This window comes from Myodes glareolus, chromosome 20, assembly GCF_982192425.1.
Source record: "Myodes glareolus chromosome 20, mMyoGla1.1, whole genome shotgun sequence".
In the NCBI taxonomy this organism is placed as follows: Eukaryota; Metazoa; Chordata; class Mammalia; order Rodentia; family Cricetidae; genus Myodes; species Myodes glareolus.
The window spans coordinates 23,563,632-23,578,247 of NC_142045.1; the positions used below are offsets into that span (position 1 = coordinate 23,563,632).

At 39.8% G+C, this 14,616-nt stretch overlaps 1 protein-coding gene across 1 annotated transcript in view; it reads left to right on the forward strand.

Moving 5' to 3' along the window:
* Nucleotides 1–1,566: 1,566 nt before the first annotated feature.
* Gpr149 (G protein-coupled receptor 149) overlaps nt 1,567–14,616 on the forward strand; it is a 56,573-nt gene continuing 43,523 nt past the window's right edge. The window contains exons 1-3 of the mRNA XM_087899395.1: nt 1,567–2,998; nt 3,890–4,082; nt 9,163–9,614. Of these exons, the coding sequence (XP_087755521.1) occupies nt 2,021–2,998; nt 3,890–4,082; nt 9,163–9,614 (1,623 nt within the window). The 5' untranslated portion in view covers nt 1,567–2,020. The remainder of the gene's footprint in view (nt 2,999–3,889; nt 4,083–9,162; nt 9,615–14,616) is intronic.

The following is a 14,616-nucleotide window of genomic DNA, read 5'->3' on the forward strand; positions in this document are numbered from 1 at the left end:
AAAGGACACTGCTAGAGGCTATAAGCTTGTTAAATGAAAATTCTAGTACCGGAGGTGGATTATTTTGTTACAGGCTGCTGATCGAGTAGGCCCTGAAGGTTCACAGACCATAAATGCTATTGCCGTTGCTGTTAGCAGCATGCCAGAACTAGATACTAAGACTCTATTGCTGTAGACAAAACACACTTTGGTTGCAGGGCATGGAGAAATAAAGTTGGGACTGAGCTTCAAGCCCCCTCCTTAAAGACTTATAGTGCCAGAAGCTAGTATTCATGCTGGGAGAGCATGGTCACCAACACTATTGCTTGGCTGTGTATTCTGTGTGTTACAGTATTAATAATTCCCAGGCAGGTTGTATTTGCTTGTGCCACAATGGTACTACTATTCTGGAAACAACAAACAATTTGGGATTTCACATTTGTCACATCTGGAGAGGTCATAGGCCCCAGTACAAAAACAACCGTTACTATTATACTAAAAGGATGTGATGCGCCTACCAAACTGTCTCCTAAACATTTGTGCTTATGCCCATAGGTCGCTGTTGCTTTGAGTGGAAATCTACTATGGAAGGAAACTTCCTTTTGCACTACATGGTGTACTCTGGGGACTCATAACCACTAGTGAGCGTCCTAAGTGACTGAGGCTGTGACATATTACCCATGCTTAGTCACAGACCGAAGAGATGGAGTGTTATCCAGCTGTGCATTGGGTTCCTCAGGACTGAAACCCTCCCTTCAGGAAGGAAGCTCACTAGACGCAAGAGGTAAACAAACTTCCTCACATCTGAGAAAGCTTCAACTTGGGAGAGTCATGTGGACCCCTCCTTACCACAATAGAAGAAGAAAGGATGGCTGGAGAGGAGATTCTAGGCAGCTGGGCTGCCGAGAGGAGAGTCTCAGACATGTCAAGCTGCCTGCATGCTGTCCAGAGAGTTCCAGGGATGCCCCTGTGCACTGGTCACCTGTGTTGGGATGGACTTTGAAATGATGCTGCTGTTTTGGAGTCAGCCCTGTTCCTATAAGTAACCCCCATAGACACTCATTAGTTAACCAAGTTGGACTTTGGTGCAATCATCAGTTTGGTCAGGGAACTGTGGGTTCCCTGACCGGGGTGAGTCGACAGACATGTCATACCTCTCCAGGGAAAGCTTCTCACACAAGAAAAGCCTGGATAAAGGATAAGAAAGGATTTCAGCTATGGGTGTAGCTTATACCTGTTGGATCGTGATTTCCATAGTTCAGTCCAACCCATAGCAAGTATTTGGACTAGTTTTATATGCCAAAATCAAAAGGCCCTGTTCCTGGTTTCATACAAGCCAAGCTGAGAGGAGAAGCTACAAATCATTTTGTTCCAACACTGAACTCTCTCTCTCTCCCCTTAGTCCCTGCTTCTCTCTCCTGCTTGCAGCTGACTCCTCCTTCCTGCAGCTCCCAGGATCACAGGCTGATTAAAGAACACAAAGGTTTGGTGAGAGCCTGTGTTCAGGCTCCCTATGACTCTCTCTCTCTCTCTCTCTCTCTCTCTCTCTCTCTCTCTCTCTCTCTCTCTCTCTCTCCCCCGCTTTCTCTCTCTCTCTCTTTGAGCCGAAACCTACCTGACAACCTCTGCCTTTGAATCCAGCTCTGGAAACAGATACATCATTTTATTGTTCTCCCAAGTGATTGCATCAAGCTAGAGCCTGCTCCTTAGGAAGGACCCACAGCATCCAGGCATGGGGAGTTGGCAATCTGTCTGAGGCTTTTCTGCTTTCTTGTTTGAAATGTGGTGGTGGGATGAAGTTTTTCCTTGGCTGGTTTACTTAAAATGCTGAAAAGTTTCTTATTGATGCCTGAAACGGATCCCAGTTTTCAAACATGGGCTGAGTCAGATCTTTCTGAGACATGTCTGACCATTTCCTGCCGGACCAATGCATGGAGCATCTAGAGAAACTTGGCAGGAGAAATGACATCAGACTCGCAACTCTCATGCTCTGAGAAAACCATCAGACTCGTTGAAGAGGGGAATTAAAATATTAAGGACAATGTCTTTCCTTCTCAGCAACTTAACAAATGACTCTGACCTGTGGAAAGTAAGTCATAATTCTACGGACCTTGAGAATTCGCCAACAACTCTGACTCTTTCTCTTTTCTGCCTGATCTGTTTAATGACTCTCGCAGCTCTGGTGGGCAGCATTTTCTCACTGTTTTCCCTGCTGACCATGCAAAACAGAACTGTTGTGTCCTTGCTTGTGGCTTCCTGGTCTGTGGATGATCTCTTGAGCGCCTTCTCAGTGGCCGTCTTCATGATTTTGCAGTGGCCAAAAGAGACCCCAGGCTACTTCCAGTCCTTATGCACCACCTCTGCCTTACTGTATTTGTGCCAGGGCCTCTCCAGCAACTTGAAGGCGTCTCTTATAGTCTTCTACAACTTTTATACGATGCACAGGACAGTGGCGAGTCAGTCAGCCTCCTTGCGATCAGGACAGGTACTTGGTGTGGTACTGACTGTGTGGGCAGTCAGCCTGCTGCTGGCCGCGCTCCCACTGTGTGGCTGGGGCTTCTTCGTGCGCACGCCCTGGGGCTGCTTGACCGACTGCTCCAGTCCCTACGTTCTGCTCCTCTTCGCGGTGTACGCTTCCGCCTTTGGGCTCCTGGCGGTTCTCTCCATCCCTCTCACTCACCAGCTGCTGTGTTCCGAGGAGCCGCCGAGACTCCACGCCAACTACCAGGAAATTTCCCGTGGCGCCTCCACTCCCGGGACCCCAGCTGCTGGGGGAAGAGTGCTCTGTCTGTCGCCAGAGAACGTTGCAACCCCAGCTCTTAGATGTGCTGGAGGATGCTCCCCAAGCTCCGACTCTGTGCTTGGTCCAGGTCAGTCTGCTGTCTCCGGCTCTGGAGGCTGCAAGCGAGAGAATCCCGGGACTCCCCAGGGCACCAGCAGCTTCCCCGTGAGCCTGGCACAGAAACGCTTTTCTTTGATCCTAGCGCTGACGAAAGTCATCCTTTGGCTGCCCATGATGGTGAGTGCATGTTCCACGCGCGGGTGTGTGAGCTGAGCCCAGAGGTAGGTTTGGGGAGCCACTCAAAGATGCGCGGATAAGTCCGCTTCCAAACGCTTCTGTTGGAGCTGAAGACACGCCTGGAGGAAAGCATCTAGGGACTAGTTAGGCACCAAGACTTGGCTGATAAGTGTTTCTCAATTTGCGAAGGGTGGAGAGCCTTTTCAACCACAGGAGACTTGGTTTTCCTTGATCATGGTCAGAGATCTCTTAAGGCAAAATCTGGGCGTATTCAGAAAGAAAGGGAGGAACTAAAAGGGTTTTTCTTTCCATCTTCTGCGGTCCAATTTCATCCCTTGTTTCCTCCCGCCTCATAGGGACCCCGCCCACATCCAGCACCAAGAAACAGAAAGGTGTGATCAACATAGGGGGAGGAGAGAGGTAAAAGGAAATTCGCTTTTGTTCCCGGCATCCCGGAGTGAGGTGGGAGGAGAGGAGACAGTGACGCTTGCTGTGACCAGCGCACCAGGGTGGGTTCCTGGAAACAAGAAGTGACTAGTGCTTGGAGTTTCCAGTACAAGTCCCACCGATTCCTGCCCTTTCGCTGCGTAGCAAATCTAGGTTATAGATTGCCCGCCTCCTGGGGTAGAGATTTCAAAGGGCAGCAGGTGCAGGCCGAGCATTCAGAAAGGAAACCACTACAACCTGTCCGCTCCTGTGCACTGCGATGTGTCCCATGCATTCCCAAGATCCTGCCACCGAAGCCCCGGGGTGTAGCCAAGAAGCAGAGCTCCTATTGATCAAGAAAGGGGGCTTGGATAGAGTACTTCAACGGAGTGAGGGCTGCGGGAAAGACTTCGAAAGTGGGAAAGAGGAATGAATGGCTTAAGTCTGAAGTTCTTTGCCTTTCAGATCCACATGGTGGTAAAACACGTGGTGGGATTTCAGAGCCTTCCGGTCGATACCCTCAGCTTTCTACTAACCCTGCTGTCCAACGTTGTAACCCCAGTGTTTGTCTTGTCCAAACGCTGGACCCACTTGCCTTGTGGCTGCATCATCAACTGCCAGCCAGACACCTACTCCGGTGCGTTTGATGGGAAAAAGTGTAAGTCCTCCCCAGTGGCAGAGGGGGAAATGTACGTGCACTCAAACGCAGCAAAAGACCTACTGAGAAAGTTACTGGGGGCGGGATGTGAGAATCCTAGGACAGATACACATGGTAAAGAACGAGATGAAATGATAAAATTTCAGCTTAGTGTTGGAGAATTCAAACAACCCTGCGAAATATTGATTCATTCGTGACTTTTATAGGTAGAAAAGGGGTGTTGTGGGGGGGGAGGCCCATTCAAGTCAGCCCTTTGATATCAACACAGTTCTTTATGTTACTTCCTTCATCACCTTTAGCCCTAAGTAAAAAATCAATCTCTCTTTCCAAACCTGCATATGAAGAGCAGCCTTGCTGAGAAGCCAGAATTTGAAAAGAAATAAACTCCCCCAAAGAACATAAAACTCCCTCCCTGAGCTATTTCTATTCAGTAGAACAGTAAGAAAGGTGTTTTCATTATTTTGATGCCTATTTTCCCCTAAGATATTGGAAAATTTCTGTAGTATGTAAACATCTTGCTTGAAAACAGTCCCCCAATAAATGTTCACATTGTTCCCCAACAGTTGGAAACGCATTACACCCCTAACATCTACCAATAAGCAAAAATCCCCAAGTTTAAAAAGGGGTGAGGGTTTCTGGTTGTCCTTGGTTTTGTACCTAAAAGTCTACTCCTGCTATTTACCCTAAAAAGCTGTTGGTGTTGCTAGAAGGGGGGAGAGAGGGCAGTTGTTGCTGTATTCAGGAGAGGCAGGAGTAGATAGAGTCTGGTCACATAGATTCCCATAGGTATGGAGATTAGATAGAGCCCGATCACATCTATTAAAAGAAGCAGTATGATTCCTACTCTTCTCAATGAAAAGATGGCAAGGGAGGAAAACAAGACTCGGAATGTGTATTTTGATCTACTGAAGCTGAAAGGACATGTTTTGTCATTCTAGATGAAAGATAGGCACTAGACTAAATGAACCGGATGATTCTTTAGTGTATGATTAATAGCTTCTGCTAACTGTCCCTCACACTGAATAAGCAAGTATAGTTTCTTTAATGGAGAAGAAAGATTAAATAAAAGCAGCTTATTCCAGATCATTTTAGGGTTATAAAAATTAGAGAGTATTAAAGATAGTATTTTTCTGTAATCAATTGAACAAGGTTACCTTTATAAATATTAATTACTGACCATTTTCATGTGCTGATTATATTTAAATTGTTGAACATCTGGATATTTTCCAATTGTTGAATATATTTCTATTGTCAAAAATATCATTGTTTTACTGGTAATAGATGGCAAATTTATTTGTGTCTTTAAAATAGCTATATCATAATAATGATGTGTTTCTAGAGATTAATAGCTAAAGCAATAACCACAGACACAACTGATAGTAAATCAAGCACAATTTACAAATTTTTTGGTGGTTATAGCAATTTATTTTCAGAAGCAGGCCAGGTAAACAAAGATAGCAGTCATGTAAGTTGCTTGCCTTGCTTTAGCTTATGTGTTTAAAGAGCCTGGCATAAAGGGCAGTTTATCCAACAGGTGTTAACAGTAACACCTAGGAGAGTGCAAACACAAATACTTCTTAATTTAGGGAGACTAAGAAAACATTAGGAAAGTTCCAGTCTACAAAGAAAATGCTTCACCTACAACAAAAATGTCCCACAGTCAATTTGGCCACCATCCTAGTCTTTCTTCCCCCTTAAAGACTTGGGCCCACCAGTCAGTTTTGCCATGATGATCGGATCCGCTCTAAGTACAGTGTCCTCAGTATTAGTGGCCAATTTAATAACCCAGTATTTTGTCAAGTAAGTATCTAAAATACTGGCTTCTAACATATCTAACATACAGCCGGAACTTCAGCTCAATATCCAATCCCATATGTTTGTTTCCTTCTTGGTGCACTGCACCAAGTTTATGCACTGCATAAAGTTTAGGGATAAGTTCATTGGCCTTCACACCAGAATTTTCTGCCAGTGCCCATGGAATTGCTTCAAATGCTTCAGCAAACTTCTTAGTAGCATACTGCTCAAGTTCAGGACATGTCTCTGCATACGATGTGATTTGTTTGGCCAATTCAATTTCTGTTGCTCCACTTACAGGTACAAGCACTGTACTATGGAACAGGAAGAAATTATTTAAAATCTGTTTCTAATAGTTGACAAATGCTATATTATTATTATATTAGGGCAGTGATTCTGTTTTAGAAAATTTAAGATTGTGAGGGAGGTAAGCGTGTGCCAGTGGAAATGAATGAAGTCTTGGTGAAGTGGGTTAGACAAACATATTTAAAAATTAGGAAGCACCCATATCAGAACTAACTAATGCCAAAGCAATGTTACCAGACACTCGTTCAAATAACAAGAAACCATTGCACAGTATACACACACACGCTGGGAGAGCCTATAGCCAGGTTAATAGAATCAGTGGTCACATTAGCACCACACTGGATGTGAAAACAAGCCTTTCAAGATCAAAATAATTGCTTTCCCCTAAAATTGCCATTACTTTTGTTAGCATTTATTTTAAAACTCTAAAAATAAAAGGTTATCTTTGAAGCCATGTTTTCTTTTTCCTATTTTCACATGTGCAGTGGCTTTAAACACAGAGTGTTTAATTACTCCCCCCATATCCTGCCCCTAACCCAATCCCTCATGTTCCCATTCCTACCCACTACCAGTTGACCCAGGAGATCTCTTCTATTTCCTCTTCCCAGGGAAATACCAACTGCTCCTTTTTTTTGACTTGTTACCTCACCTCTCTGGGGTTTTGGATTTGAGCATGGTTATCTTTTACTTTATAGTTAATATCCACTTATGAATAGTATATACACTTACCAAGCATTACGAGGGGAGGAGATTAATGCTACCTCAACTTGATATGCCATGCTTTGTTGATGTCCATGGGAGGCCTGCCCCTTTCTGAACAGAAACAGAGGAGTGGGTGGGGAGGGCAGAATGGGAGGAGAGAAGGAAAAGGAAACTACCACTTCATAATTACTATGGCAATCTTAATTTCTTTCTGCAATAGGTATTTATCATTATGGTGCGTGATATCTAATGTATATATGATGATATATGTAAGAGAATAACTTTGAGTAGATAGCTCTCTCTTTCTACTGTGTGGACTCAGGTCATCAGACTTGAATTGCAAACATCTCTATCTACTGAGTGAGCCTTTTCACTGGTCCCCCATTTTTCTTGTTACCTCAAACTTCCTTGTGTGCTCCTGACCTGGAAGCAGACGCTCCAGTAGCACATTCCGATCACGCCTTTAAAATGCTACACATTTTTTCCTCACTGTATCTCAGTTACAATATACAACTGACACTATACACTCAGGTATGAATCATAAAATTGGTGTTTTATGGGCACCCTTATTTTCTGGGTGGTTCTAGATTACAAATTTTTCACTTTTTATCTCTTTGAAGAAGGGGAATCGATCAATAATTATGTCACCCTGCAGTTCCTCAGCTTTCAGCCTGAAAGTATCTTAAAAGTTACAACTTAACTTTACCGGACTCTATTACTGGAAGAATAAAGTAGAACTATAAATGTCACAGTATACAGGATACAATCATCTGCTTCTACTTTTCAATTTTTTGATATAAATTTTTCTTATTTATGTGCTGGCTCACACAAAATGAAGGATATTGATTAATTCTATTTTCCAGGAAGCAGAACTGAGCTGTAAATCTTTGGCTCTCAGAACATTTCAGTAATAGAATGAGCAAGTGAATGCACTAGAGTGTGTTACAAAGTGAATCAAATTTTATGTGTTATCCCCATAAAAACTTTATAGCTTTTCTTTTTTTTTTTTTTTACCAAAGATAGCTAAATGCCTAACTGTAAAGCATTGCGATATCAGAGCGGAAAGTTCTCTTGAAACAAAATATGGTTTAAAAGATGAAAAACAAAGTATCAAACTGCATTTGACTATCACTTTGATATAAGTTGATTCTTAATATACAAAAGTTATCTATTGTTGTCTGACACTCATACACAAATATTGCATCACTTTCTGTACACTATCTTCCAAGACTTTGAGCCTTACCCAACAATTAGTAGTGTGATATTTGGAATACTTGCTCTTCTGACTGTTTAATAAAATTTATGTATCCTTGCTAAATTTACCTTGTAATTATTCAGATTTGAGAGTACTCTAAAAATGCATCCATTCACAGAATTACACACGCATTCATTTAAAAAAAACAAATGTATTCTGAGTTTATTTGTATGAGAAATGTAAAATGTTGCCAAATATGACTCACATCTATGGCCTAAAAATTGAGAAAGAAAGGCCAAGGGTTCAAAACCAGCCTGTGCTACTTGGAGAATTCAACACCACCCTTTCCTCCATAGTGACAGTCAGAGAGAGAAGATTAATTTATTTATTCATTTATTTATTTATTTGAAGCTTAAAAGCTACATGGCAAACTATGTTCTCATTTTAATGTGCATCATTGCAGATATAAATGTCAGAAGTATATAGATAAAAACAGCTGCAGTGATTATATCTTCATAATAGATCATAATATGAAAGTTATTTTATAATCAATTTCTAGGGCAGTAGACAATATAGTACATTTTACAGTAAAAAATAAAAACTATAAAATTGGTGAACTGAGGGGCTGTAGTGATAACAGTAGTTAAGACCACTGGCTATTCTTCCAGAGGACCTGGATTCCATTCCAGCACTCACATAACAGTCCACAGCTGTCTATCACTTCATTCCAGGGGATCCGACACCTTCACACCCATGCACACAAAACAAATGTAAACAAATTATTTAAAATGATGAACCGAGAAACTAAAACTAGATATATTTGAGAATTTTCTAGTTCACAGTTAAGTTTTGGTCATATGAGGCTTTAAGATTGGGGGCTCTTTCTGTAAGAGAAATTAGGCTCAGAGTAATAAGACGATTGAGTTTTGTAAGACATATTGCTTTGCATGCGTTACAATAAGTAACTGAAGATATTTTGTTCCAGGTAATCAGGTAAAAAAGTGCCTGTTCATACTCATTATTTACATCCAATGATGTTTATATCTGCTGTACTAACTGTGGAATTTTGTTATTGTCATTCAGTCAAGAGGAAAGGCTTTGAATTCAATCTATCGTTCCAACAAAGTTACGGAATCTACAAAATATCACACGCAGATTACTATGAGGATGATGAAAACTCCATATCCTATCACAACCTGAAGAACTGTGAGTGCGAAGCTACAAAGGAGCCTGGGGCAGACAACCGCAACGTCTTCAATGCCATTACAGTAGCAATCAGCACCACGCCACCGGTGGACAGCACCACACTAGGGGGCGTCAACAAGTGCACCAATACTTCAGACATCCCAGAGGTCAAACCCTGCGTGAACGGGGAAAGGAGCGCTTTTTCTGTTCAAACAGAAAGTGATATTAACTATGAAGAAACCACCACTTTTGAAGGTCCAGAAAGACGACTGTCTCATGAGGAGAGTCAGAAACCTGATCTTTCAGACTGGGAGTGGTGCAGGAGTAAGTCAGAACGAACCCCTCGCCAGGTAAGCTCTTCTTCCTGGGAAATTAAAAGTAAACCTAAACAAGAGTCCTGTGAAAAGATGATGAGTTTATTCCTTCATTTAATAAAACCCAAGGGCGATTTCACTTGTCTCATTTGGTTTCCATGGCATCTCATTTTTACTCCAAGGCCTTTGAAATATTCCATTTATTTATGTATCTTGGTTTTGCATTTCCAATCAAACTCGATATATTTTGGAGTCAGTAGACATACATGGGATCTTTGAGAAGAATAAGACATTTTATTTTAACCTCAAGTAATCTGTTAAAATTCAGACTGTACTCTGAAGTTCAAGCTCCTGAGTCCGTTGGTTAAATAAGTTAATATGTTTATTTTAATTTTTCACACACACACACACACACACACACACAGAGGGAGAGAGAGAGAGAAAGAGAGAGAGAGAGAGAGAGAGAGAGAGAGAGAGAGAGGATTTATTTCAGGATGCATTCTTGTGAGCCATTTCAAGCCTTGTCAAATGTTCCATTTCCCTAAGTACGAAAACATTGTTTGATGATAATATAAAAGCAAAAAAAAAATTGTATGTTGATATTCTTCTGCTTTCTCCTGATTCCAGACTTCTGAATGATGAGTCTCTATTTATGTTTCAGCATTATGCTGGCACGAGCTTGTTGTTTCTAAACCCTCACATTTGATAAAGTCACCCTGGCTTGGGGGGCTATAAGGTTACTGAGGAGAAGGAGGTTTTTCAGCATTAAGTGCTGGAAATCCGATCACTGGTCTCAATCTCTAGCAAAATATTTCTGCATTCACTGATTAAATGTATTATCACATAACACAAGTAAGAATGTGTATTTTATGTATGAATAATATATTTTCCTGTTATCATTCTCACATCACTATTTTAAAAGTAGTAGGATATCAAAAAAAGAATATAAAACATTGGGGAAATGTGCACATTATTTTAGAACTTAGGAATCTCCGCAAAAATAAATATTTGTCACAAATTTAATACTACAGTCAAAACTAGAGACCAAAGAAATCAGTTGACATCAAGTATAATATCATCATGAACTTTAAAATACCAAGAAATACCCATGCTATAGATAGATGTGTTTGTATGACCTTATACTCACAAAATTATTTATGATTTTCAAGATTAGCATTAGGTAAAATTATAAAATATTCATTTTTTAATTTCGTGAGGCATTTTAAATTTTTTTATTCTAACTAGCAACAAAATACAAGTGGCTCTGGAAGGCTTACCAGAACCTTTCCTAAGACCAGAAAACAAGTTTTATCTTTTACATCTTATTACTAACATCCCATGAATGTAGACGGTGACATTTCAATTTTTAACCTTTTCTTCCAAGTAGCTTCTTCCCTCTGAAAACAATAACTTAATAGCTTATACAGCAATATATCGAGCTTTAGAAGACTCTGCAGTTGCTATATGAGAACCTTACCTACTGAAACATTTAGATGTGGTTTCTCAGTTGACATCTAACGGCGCTATATTGAATACTGTCTGTTTATTCTTGAGATTTTAAGAGCCGTAGATTTGATTTAAAATATATTTCATAATCTCCAGGTTTCCTTTTTGATTTGTTTAATTTTAATATTAGCATTTATGCTAATAAGTGAAATTTAACTTTATTTTTTTAGAACTTCAAAGTATAATAGTTAGGATAGATTTAGTAGATTTAAATACAATTTAATGTAAGCCACAAATTGAGGATGTTTGTAAGATTAAAATTAGTGCTAAAATTAAGTAAAAAATGATTCTTTTTGGATGTCTATGTAATTCCTATGTGGTTCACTGTTCACGTGTTTGGAAGGGGTAGCAGATGTGTGGATCATTCAGTTAGAAAGTTTAAATGTGATGATCATGGCATGACTTTGTTTGGAAAATAATAGCTTTTCCAAACCTAAAATTCCACCATTTATGAATCATGAAAATTGAGCATGAAATTATTTAGCAACTTGTGTGTTATCTCCCTAAATACTAAGCTCATAAAATTACTCATGATTCCACTTTTCCTTTGCTCTGATATATTTTTTTAAAGTTCTATACTCATTTGTTCTTAAGAATCAGGAACAATTGGGCAGTGGTGGCCCAAGCCTTTAATCCCAGCACTTGGGATCTCTGTGAGTTCGAGGCCAGCCTGGTCTACAAGAGGTAGTTCCAGGACAGGCTCAAAAGCTACAGAGAAACTCTGTCTCGAAAAAGAAAAAAAAAGAATCAGGAACAATAATATCCTACAAATACATCATGTCTAATGTTTTCATACATCATACAGAACATGATTATAAATTTTGTAGGTCAGAGTGTCCATGCACAAGTGGGATAGTGCTAAGAGAGAAATTGGGATTGAGTAGGTTTAAAATAGGGCCTAAAATACTGAGATGCCAGCGGACTTCCATGTGGGTAATTTGCTAATTATGGTTGCGATTCTGTCATACAAAATCAAATTTCCAAGTTGCTCAAATACACAATGAAGAAAAGAGGAGGAGGAGGAGGAGGAATACGTATATTGGCTATACAAGTTTGCACTCCCACAAGCAATGGAGGAGTGCTCCCCTTGCTGCACATCCTTGCCAGCATGAGTTGTCACTTGTGTTTTTGATCTTAGCCCCTGATAAGTATAAGACAGAATCACAAAAAAGTTATGATTTGTATTTACTTGATGGGTAAGGATGCGTAACATTTCTTTAAGAGTTTCTTGACTGTTTGAGATTCCTCTGTTGAGAATTCTCTGTTTAGTAATGTACCCCATTTTTAAAAATTGGATTGTTTAGTTTGTTGACATCTGGTTTCTTGAGTTTGTTTTTGGTCAAGGTGCTTTATCACAGCAATAGAAACACTAACTAAGACATAATATATTCAAATCCTAATCCATTCATAGATATCCTTCTTTTATAATATATAGCTGCATTAATAATCTAATATAGATTTGACAATTGATTTCATCATTCTCTTTAGGCTATGTCTAGTATTTTGCAATGAAAAACAATACCACAATGAAAACAGTATGTGTGTATATATGTGGGGGAGGTATATATGTGTGTATGTGTGTGTCTGTGTGTGTGTGGGTATGATCTTGCTGAAAATGCATTTTTACGGTAAGTTTCTAAAATTAAGATTTCAAGGTCAAGAAATTGCAACACAAGATTGCAGTGTTGTTAGGTATTTCCAAGTTGTCCTCTATAATTATCTTAAAAGTTGACATTTTCAGCACCAACATTATAAAAGGAGGTTCTTTTCTCACCACCCTGGTAAGGAAATCTAGTATCCCACTTGTAACAGTCTATCAGCATGATAAGAGAGAAATGATAAGCCTAGTTTGTCCAAATTATGTTTATTAAGCCGTAATCAATTTTGAATACTTTTCATATATTTGAAGACTTTTTATTTTATTTGTTTTAGTCCTTTATTTTTCCATTACTTATCTTTTTTTACGTAGGTTTTTTTTTTTTGAGACAAGGCTTCTTTGTGAAGCTCTGGCTGTCTTGAAACTTGTTCTGCAGACCAGGCTGGCCTCAAACCCACAGAGATCCATCTGACTCTGACTCCCAAGTGCTGGGATTAAAGGTGTGCACTACCACTGCCCAGCTTGTTTTTCCATTTTAAGAGAAAGGTAACAGTTCTAGAGATACTAGTGATAATAGTTCTTTGTCCATAATGTATATTGGAATTTTAAAAAGTCATTCATCAGTTGTTTTTTGAATTGGTTTATTGTTCTTGTTACCACGGATAATGTGTGTAGGGGTATGGTATACAGTATACATTGTAAATGCATGTGAGTGTATGGGTATTCCTGCCTAGTGCTTGTGTGTATGCATGCAGAGGCTTGAGCAAGACATCAGGGGCCTTCCTTTATTGCTCTTTACATTACTGCATTGAGACAGTGTCTCTGAACTAGAAGATCGTGTTTTAGCTAGGCCAGTTGACCAGTGAACTCTTGATATCCAACTATGTCTGCTTTCTTGTGTGGGACTACAACATGCACAGCTTGGGTTTTTGTGTGAATGCCGTGGATTTAAACTCAGGAACTCATGCCTACAAAGAAAGATCCCTTACCTACCAAATCATCATTACATGTAGTTTTTAAATCTGTTTATTATCGTGCAGACCTACAGAGTGTCCAAAATTAAACAGTGTAATGAAAATGTGGAAAAGTAAAGACTCATATAATAGTACTGGCAGGGCTGAATAGATGGCTCAATGGTTAGGAGCACTTGATAGTCTTCAGACGATCAGAGTTCAGTTCTCAGCATCCACATCAAGCAGCCCACAACTGCCTATACTTTCAGCTCCTGGAGATCTAATGCCCTCTTCTGGTCTCCAAGAGCACCTGCACTCACATGTGCACATACCCACACAGATAAATGCATGCATACATGTAATTTCAAGTCACAAAAATGAATCTTCAAGAAATGAATTCCTGCTGAGAGAAATTTGAAAACATTCAAAACATTCAAAAACATTAAAAAAAATCCAAAAACAAGATAGATAGTCCCATATTTCACCAACTGTTCTTTCCTATATAACTTAGAATTATACTATTTCTTAAAGCTACTAATCAAATGTCTTCTTTCAAATATGAAATGATTGATTTTAAATTTTATATCTGTTTCGTCATTTATACTAGCTGCAGTTCAATGATCACTACCCAAATGTGGCTGGTGGCTACAATGTTGAAAAACTCAATAGCAAGGCATTTCTATTGCTGTATTTCGCTTAGAAAGTGTTGCCCTAGGACGAGAGTGTGCTTCTGGATGCTTTGTTTCAACAGCACAAGCCCCTGAAACACACAGAAAATGAACAAACTGAAGTTTCAAGTGCAAGAACTGCATATAGAAGTGTATTTCCCATAGATCCAGAGGGCTTGACCTTTTGGCCTTGGGCTTGTTTTGCTCTCCTTAGGAATACACAGAATCTTTAAAATACATTCCCATGGCATTTGGTTTTATAAAATTAATTGAAGGGGGGGGGTGACTGTATTCTTTTTTCCTAAAGGATACAA